This window comes from Phaseolus vulgaris, chromosome 8 (genome assembly GCF_051622355.1).
Source record: "Phaseolus vulgaris cultivar YP4 chromosome 8, ASM5162235v1, whole genome shotgun sequence".
NCBI classification, from domain to species: Eukaryota; Viridiplantae; Streptophyta; class Magnoliopsida; order Fabales; family Fabaceae; genus Phaseolus; species Phaseolus vulgaris.
Window position 1 is genome coordinate 23,061,137 of NC_143505.1, and position 9,511 is coordinate 23,070,647.

The window sequence follows — 9,511 nt, forward strand, 5'->3', positions numbered from 1 at the left end:
TTTAGAGTAATATTTAACTACTATTATCTTAAAATTGTTAGCAAGTTGATTCAAAGCAAGGAAAAAACTGAATTAAACCAAATTTAAAATATAAAAAAATATAAATTAAATTTTAAAAGTAAAAAAATGAAACCATCATTAATATTTTTTAATACGTTTATTTATTTATATTTAAATCTAAGTGTAGAAGCCAAATTGGGTGGAAATGGCGGTGCAAAACTGAAAGTGGAGCACCTATACCAAACCCGCATGACGAGGGTTACTCGTGAAAACAGTAAAAGAGAGTACCCAAAACCTCGTTTCATTCTTCCACCTTACACACACAATACAACACCAAAGATCCTTCGTATTAGTCAGATTTCTTCAATATCTTACCTAACTTCCATACAATCGACAAAAAGTGACACGGTGAAAAGATCTTGGTTTTGCACCCTCTGCCGTTTCGCAGTAAGTTAACCCATGCTTGCTTTTTTCTTTTTGTTTTCTTCCCAGAAATGTTTTTCTCTTTCGAGAACGCAAACAAGTACTTGTTCAGATCTTTTTAATGCACCTTCTACACTTCGGCAACTATGGTCTCTCAATGAGGAAACCTTTATATATATATATATGTATATGTATATGTATATATATTCTTGTGTGTGAGAGCGAGAGAGAGACGGAGAGTTTTATAAGTTTTCTTTGTCAAAGTGATTTTTCTCACGGTCTCTTGATATTTTAGAATTGGGTTAAAGAACATGAGGCTGTGGTAGTCTTCTAATTGAGGCAGAGTGAGAGTGTATCTTGGAAGATTATGGCGTATGAGTGTAGCGGTGTTTAGATGCTAAGGTCCATACTTGAACAAAATGAGTATGGGGTTTGTGGATTTGGTAATTGGTGGTAATACAAGTCTAGAAAGTGAAATAAAATTGAATAGTTTGGTTTTTAGCAGAGCTAAACCAAGGGATTTAATGGTTAAGCTGGGCTTGGTTATTGTATGAGGTTGATGTTTAGGATTTTGGTAATTTCCTTTTCTAGTTGAATTTTACAATAGATATCGAGAGGGATTGGAAGATCCTTTATCCTCCAATTTCCTTGTGTTATCTTTGTTTGAATGAAATTATTCTAGGCTAAAAAGTATACATTAAAATCTCTCCTCAGCATCAATTTTTTTTATTCCATTGCTATTCTGCTGGGGTTTATCACTAAGTACAGGACTGCAACAACGAGCTCTCCTTTTTTTACTGTCCAGTACAGATTTAAATACATAAATGCATTGGGTCAGGTCAAACTTTCAGCCTTGAACTGCACGAATGCAGATGTGGACACTGTTTTATTAACTTTCTTCATTTAAGTGCTGATCAGCAAAATGATGTTTCCAGGATAACTATGTCATATCTTTTCCAAAGGAAACTTGACACAAATATACTCTGAACATTTCTAATTCATCCACCTTACGCTACCTGTATCATTTCAATGTCAACTCCATGAAGTTGCAAAATAGAGTGATTTCATCCCTTTTCATTTACTCACTTATAAGAAAGAGCAAGATACTCAATCAAGCATTTTAAATCGGAAATCCACATTCATATAAAGTATTAAAACTGTTCCTAATTAGATCTCCAAGTTTGATCTCCCATAGTTTGGCTAGTATCTACAATAGTAACATTTTTTGGCATATCGATATAAGGCTTGGAGAATGTTTTGCTATTTTTCTGGACATATGGATCCAAAATCAATTATGGATTTAAGTGTTTCAAACAAGGTTATCAAACTCGAGAGTCTACGTAGACTTGTGGTGAGTTTGTAGACTCGAGAGTCTACATAGACTTGTGGTGAGTTTGTAGACTCGAGAGTCTACATAGACTTGTGGTGAGTTTGTAGACTCGAGAGTCTGCATAGACTTGTGGTGAGTTTGTAGACCCGAGAGTCTACATAGACTTGTGGTGAGTTTGTAGACCCGAGAGTCTACATAGACTTGTGGTGAGTTTGTAGACTCGAGTCGTGGACCTTACTCATAGACTCGTGAGAGTCTTGTCAAACGAATACTTAACCCCTCTTTCACCGCAAGATCATTATTTCTAAAATTAGATTCATAGTGCATGTAGGGGTTAAGGCAATAGGCATTTGCATGCTAAGACTTGTGAAGTTGATTATCCACCTCAATGATTTTCCAAACATGTTCATAGCTATGAAAATACCACCAATTATGCTATATTAGAAATAATTACAGAATAAATAGTTTAATTTTTAATGGTAGAAGGTTTATAAATTTTACGTTTTCTTAATATTATTAAAGTTGCACTTGCACAATCCTTCTCCTTGTATATGAACCTCATTGTGGGTTTTATATCTCAATGCACTAATGGAAGGACCACCATAAGAGAGGTAGCAACTTTGGGGTATATGGTTACATTCTTCCAAAATTGGCTATCTAATACAATATTCTCAACTTTACTCCCATTTTATGAAGTTCCAAACTTGCTTGTGTCCCACTCTTTAGAGCTAAAATTGCTCATCAATGATGCTTTCAATTCATAAAGGCAAGCTAAAGTAAAATAAGTTGTGGAAAATCTAGTCATACCAAACCTTATAAAGTCTCTTCCCTTTATAGACATTTTCAACATGCTAATTTGCACTATTCTACCATAAATGTAAGTGGTGATCTTTCTCCTCTTCTTGATATTAATTTAATGGACCATTGTGGGTTTTATATCTGAATCCACCAATTGAAGGAACAAAAGTTTACAATGAAAATCACGTTACGTGTTAATGGAGAAGACACAGTGGTTGATCAAAGATTGCGAGACAGAGGCCAAAGATTGTCAGACAGTGGCATTCAGAGAAGACACATAATGGCCTTAGAAGATGTACGTGATCGCATGAGAAAATGTGATACAATTGTTGGAGAAATGGGAGTTGCACATAAAGAGATCAGAAACGTAAGAAGGAGATCGCGAGCGTGAGAGTCGGATGCACAACCCAAAAAAGGATCAAAATTAGCCATGGTATTTTGAAATGTTGCATTTCAAATGCAACACGTCACTTTTCTGCCAAATGAGATGACTTGTTCACTTGAACTCAGTCTCACAAGTCTACTCCAAATTAATCGAGTCTGATCTAAGTTTAATTTGAGTCCACCAAAAAATGAGTTTGGACATGACTCAACTCGGATCAGGTGAGTAAACTCATAAACTCTTTATGAGTTGGCCCTAGATTTTGATAACCATAGTTTCAAATAATAGTATCCTTTTTGTTGGTGTGTTGGCTAAAAAAGAATCATAACCTAAGGTGGTTGCAGGAGAAGAAGTGTGTTATTTTCTTCAAATTTGTAGCATTTAATCATGACTGAGCTGACAAATGCAGGGTTTAGATTTTAGGCGGAGAAGGAATATAGCCAGGTGTGTGATCTTGTCTAACCTTGACATGAGCCATGACTACCTATTAGTAACCGTTCAACTTGGAAAATGCGTAGTCAAGTCACAGCTTAGATGACAACATTTATGATGCAATTTGTCCACTGACCAGTTAATTCCTGGTTTCTTAAACCTAAGGTGGCAGTATCGATAGAATAAAAAGCATGTAAGCTGAAACATAACAAAAATTCCCTAAACTTTCGAAGAGATGAGAAAGAAAATGAAGAAGACCATCAAATTTATCAGACTTCTGGTTAGATAACAAACCTAATGAAAACAACTTGCTTTGCTGTCCTTTTGATTGTGTGGTTCCTAGGATAGAAGCTTAATTTTTATTCTTTCTTTCATTTAATATATCACAAAAACCATGCACTGGCAGTTCATGTAAATCTTTTAGTTGATTGTAAAATGTTCCATGGTCTTTTTTTCACCCCCAAAAGGAAATGGAGTGATGGATGGACTTGGATAAGAGTTAAGATTGGATAAATTATGATACAATAGTTTTAGCCGTTTAATCTTGCTGTGGCACAATTGTTATATAGTGTTTGTTTGGTTGTACTTATTTTATAGAAATAAATCATTTTTATTTTTTCTTTTCCATCTTCTTGAGAGTTTCCTAAAAAATAAAGTGGTTGTTTTCTCAAAATAATTGCAATACCCAGCCAAACCCATGCCTGTATAATACATACACTCTAGACACATTATATATGAAATTGACTCAATTTCCTTAAAATGTAATTCATTTTACTGTTCCTCACTTTCTCCCTTCGCTTTCTCATTTGCTTTGTTCCTTCAAAGCTGTCACTCTGGTCCAGCCTAATGTAGTTTTCTCAAAAGCCCTGAGATACTTCAGTCATATCCTTTTCTAAACTAAATAAACATTAAATATGTCCATGCTGAGGCTTATTCTCTATTTTTTTTTTCTCTGAACTTGTTGGACACACTTTTGGGGGAATTGATAATGCATCTGCTAACTCAAAAACACTGAATTTTATATATTTGTTCCATGAATATTTGAAATTGTTTATCTTAATGACACAATAGGCAGACTTTTATGGATTTTGTGGTGGTGGATTCGGACAAGGCAAATGAAGCCGAGTGTAGCTGTCTAGAAGAGAGTACAAGTATATATGAAGGAGTTGAAATTCAAGAGCCATATGTGGGCATGGAATTTGATTCTGAAGTAGCTGCTCGGAAATTTTATATTGATTACGCCAGACGGGTAGGATTTGTTGTACGCATAATGCAAAGGCGGCGTTCTGGAATTGATGGGAGGACTCTTGCTCGTCGGCTTGGATGTAACAAACAAGGATTCTCACCAAATAACAAGGGGGCATTGGGACCAGAGAAAAAACCAAGACCTAGTGCTCGTGAAGGTTGCAAGGCAACTATCTTGGTAAAGTTGGAAAAATCTGGAAAATGGGTTGTCACCAGATTTATAAAGGATCACAACCATCCTCTAATTGCTACGGCTAATGGGTTTGGTACAGTGGTGAGCTTTCTGCTTGTTTAAATTATGCTGTATTATTCATTGTGCATTAGGTAACAACTTATTTCATACAATTTTAAGTGATAGTATTCTTTTTTTTTTTACCTTTTGGGATATGGTTTGCTGGTGGGTTTGTGAATTGTGCATGTAAGACCTGTGGTAACTGCTGATAACATTAATTGCTGAATATAGTCATCTTATCTCAATATATTTTGTTTATACCTGTCACAATCTGACACATAGGTATTCACTAGTTTGTAAGACTCTGTTTATTTGGATTTTGCATAAATGGAGTCACAAGTGTTTTGCAGGATTGCTAAATTCTAAAATGAGATGAAAAATAATGACATTTATCAGGAGTAATTTTCCTGGTGCCTTTTATTCATAACTACGGCTGATTTTATATTATGTTGGTGGGGAATATTTATGAAATTTTATTGATAGTCAGATTTAGGGAATATTTAGTCCATTTTTTCTTTGTAATGCTTTTATTCCTAATCATAGACATGATAGTATTAGGAATGAAGACGTTAGAGAAAGAGCAGGTAGCATCTATTATAGAAGAAATAGTAGAATGTTGTCTTAAGTGGTTTGGGCATGTGTGAAGAAGACATGTAGAAACTGATAAGGAGAGTAGAGCAGATGCTAGATAGCGAGGGTAGTCTTATCACTAGAGGGTAGAGGAGACTGTCAAAAACTATAGGTCAAAACCATTAAGGATATAGAGGTTACTGATTTGTCTACAAACATGCTTAACTAGATGCATTATTTGTTGGTTTTAATCAAATATAGACAATTGTATCATGACAGTAGCATTTCTTCTAAAATCTAATATAGTTTATGCACTTGAAAAGGAGATTATGTTTGAATAACAATTGTTGTTTGATACCAAGTTTTTAAATTAATTATTTAAGATGTCATGTTCAGTTCCTAGGCTTATTGATCAGTAATGGAAATCTTGCCATTTATGTGCTTCCTCCCAACAATTTAAGCTTTAAAAGTTCTTGATATGGTCGGTCAGCCTCCTTGACCAAGTTATTGGACATTTAGTTTATGTTGCATTGGTTCTTGATTGTTACCAATTGATTCCTTGGAAATCTTCATGAGCAATGAGGTTGTTGTTCTTGAACTACAGTGCTCTCTTACTTTCCCACTCTTCTGTAGTATTATTCTTTTTTCCTTCTCCAGATCATACTTTTGAGTATTGTTTCCCCTCCTCTCTTAAAATTCAGTTTGCCGAGTGTAACTTCATTCACCATGAAGTTTTACTGGAATTAGTATTCCATTACTTGGTTATGGGTAAATTATGATCTTGCGGGGCTTTAATTGTCCGGACTGAACACTAACTTCGTATGCTATAAAACACGACAACTTGTAACGGCAACGGCGGTCGGTCATCTATAATATTTATTGGATTTTTCTGCTAGATATCGACAGATAATGAAAAGTTGATGTCTATATCTGCTTGCTTCCTCTTTACATTTTGGTGTTTGGTTTTTAGGTTATTTTTTGTTGTTTATTTGGGAAAATAAAGTGTCGGACATGAGCAAGGTGATAATAGCAGATCACTTATTAAAAGGTTTTATTTTGTGAGGTATAAGAAAATGGTAAAAGGGGAAAATGATGCTGTCTGACTAATAACTGAATAACTGTTTGTACAGGGGTGGCTAGCTACCTAACAGAATAAGTAGTATGAATGAGGAGAGAGGGAGTTGGGATTTATTGGCATGTACTTGTGATACTGAGGTACTCTTAATATAGCTCTAAAGTGTAAGGTTTTCATCACATTGGTTACGGTTAGCAATAAAAAGATTTGTTTTCAATCCTTTCTTGAGTTCTTACCCTAATCCGAGTTGGTTCTAACCAATGACTACGGACAACCAGCTGTTCTCAGTTGAAGCTAGGCTGCCAGTACCATGTGAGCTAAAAGATAATTTAGAAAGGCCTTGTTCCTGTTGTTTTATTGAGTTGAAAGACCGTGTTCTTTGTATGTGTAGTTAATGTTCATTACATGTGCAAGAAGGCAGAGATTGCTCATCTATCTAGTGAACATAAAAATAATGGAATGAAAATGATCAAACAAGAAAGTTCACAAAGCTAAACTGCTGCTCTCTCCAAATTTCATTATTTAAAAAGCCGAGGATTGAATAATTCTATTGCGAAGTAATGAATGTAGTTAAGGAGTTATAGGTGACATTTGGTGCTTTATTGCAATACATAATATGCTAAGTACATATAATTATCAAACATCTCCTGTATTTGGGTGAAAAACATATGAACACAATATTTTGTGGTTTTCCTAGTTTTGTTTTGTTAGGTGGTTTTTTATTTTATCTTCATTGTCCTATTCCAATGCTACTAGATATTTGGATCAACACCATTTCAAAAAATATATATATTTTTCCTTTGCTTGTAGGGTGATAAAGATAAGAAAATTTCAGAACTTACAATGGAGTTGGAACGCCAAGATCAACTATGTGCTGCATATCGAGAAAAACTGCTGAGCTTTATAAACAATGTTGAGGAGGAGACAGAGGAACTGTCCACAAAAATTCAACTCGTTATTGAGAATGTAAGGAGAGCCGAGTCTGAAATGAAAAAATGTTCACAGAACAGAAAGCCTTGGTGCTTAACCTGAGTGTATAATTGACGAGTATAGTAAATAATTTCACTACGCATAGGTCTTCTTTATACATATCCGAATCTGTTCTTTTCGTTTTCAAGAGGACAGGGAAAGACGTGTGGTACCTAGAAGTGCCATACACCTGTTGCGTTATGCAAGGATTATTGAGGGAATGAAACCGTAAGGCACCAAACTGACCAAACTTTTGAAGAAGGAATGCAGTACACTAGCGACCTATTTATCACTGCATCCTTTTTAAAAAGGTTCAAAATTTTCAGACTTTAGTGTAATGACCGTATATTCTATTAGATAACAATTTCCTTTTAGGCGTCTTACAAATCAAGATTTTCGGTTTTTCCTCAAAATGGTATAATTTCATCTAATATTTTCTGAAATCGATAATTTTTTATTTATTCTAAAATTGAATAAATCGTACATGTACAATTTCAGTCGAATCGAATTTGATATAAATGAAACCGTAATCATCAAGTACGACTTGAATTAAATTGAAGTCGTATTCGATTTATCTAATTTTAGAATAAAATTTATTTTTATCTATTTTAGAAAATATTAAATGGAATTATATCATTTTGGAAAAAATCCAAGATTTTCAGTTAGTTGTTTTGGGGTCTCCATAGCTTTACAAAATAAAGTTATGAATTTCATTCCGTCAGGTAAGAGTCAAAACACAAATTATTCTCAACCTTTTTGGGTTTACCATTTTGTTTAAATATTTTAATATGTGATTGAGATTTTGCTGACGCTGCAAATGATTAGTTAATTATTCGCAAGGCTAATTTTCTGAATGATAACATCATAATTGGCTTTACGTCGATGGACAAACAGCAGTAGATATAGTCCCACTTTCTTCACCTGAAAAGCAGCACACTTTTCACCTTTAAACTATATTCGTTAGCGAATTCGCGTTAGGTCATGCGTGGTAAAACTACTTAAACAGTTTGTTGATGACTGAATAATTACTTGCAAGTTAAGAAAATTAGCTTATAACTAAATATAATTAAATTATGAATGCTTCACCAAATTATCTATTGAAGTAATATAAATTAACGGTATCCCTATTTTTTATTTTTATTTTTAATTTATATCTGTATTTTATTTTTATTATTATGTATTTTATTTTTATAATTATTGTGTATTTTCATTTTTTAGTTTTGCTATTAATGTTATTATTATTATTTTGTATCGATATTTTTTACTTTTATGGATTTGTCTATTCATCAAATCTAGAGTAGTTTGATTTTTAAATATGTATAATCTTGGACCACAAATAATAATTTTTTTTTGATTTTTTTAATGTATCTTTTTAATGAAATGATTACCTAATAGTATAAGAAAAATGAATGTAACAATATATTGTGAGTGATTTACTTTGGTTAATTAAGAGTAGAATTAATTATTAAAAGAGTAGAGAAAGATAAAGGAGATTAAGAAGTGTATCTTTGGGGATTAACGCCCAGTTTTCAATAAAAAAATCATATTTTTTAAATAAAATCTTTCATATATGATATGATTCTATTTATATTTATTTGAATATTTTTTACTTTTTTATCAAATGTAAGAACAATTTTACTCTCTAACTTAGTGTGGTTTTTATATTGGATGTTACTTCAAACGTTTTAGAATGATTTTTTTTAAACTTTAAAATTGTTAAGAAGTATTAATCTACTAAAATATTCTTATCACATATTTTGCTCATTTTTAATGATTTTTTAATTTTATATCTATTTTTTTTTACTTTTCTATTGTGATATCGTAAAAAAAAAAATGTTTATCTTAATTAATATTAGATAAATTACTTGAATGAATTTTGCAACTAAAAAAAATTCATTTTAATTTAAATATTTTATTACTTTATTTATCTTAATTAGTATTTTCAAAATAAAAGAAACTTAGGTTCTAATTAATAATTTTTTTTAGTGATTATAGTAATATTTAACCTTTTAAATCAAATATATAGATAGTCATATATAATCATTTTGTTTTAAC

At 32.6% G+C, this 9,511-nt stretch overlaps 1 protein-coding gene across 1 annotated transcript; it reads left to right on the forward strand.

Annotated features, from left to right (window-relative positions):
• Nucleotides 1-207: 207 nt before the first annotated feature.
• On the forward strand, nucleotides 208-7,574 carry LOC137826119 (protein FAR1-RELATED SEQUENCE 2). Its single transcript, XM_068631979.2, is given in 4 exon segments — nucleotides 208-447; nucleotides 4,437-4,884; nucleotides 7,298-7,477; nucleotides 7,479-7,574. Coding segments are annotated over 3 exon segments (654 nt in total). The 5' UTR covers nucleotides 208-447; nucleotides 4,437-4,446; the 3' UTR covers nucleotides 7,515-7,574.
• The last annotated feature ends 1,937 nt before the right edge of the window (nucleotides 7,575-9,511 follow it).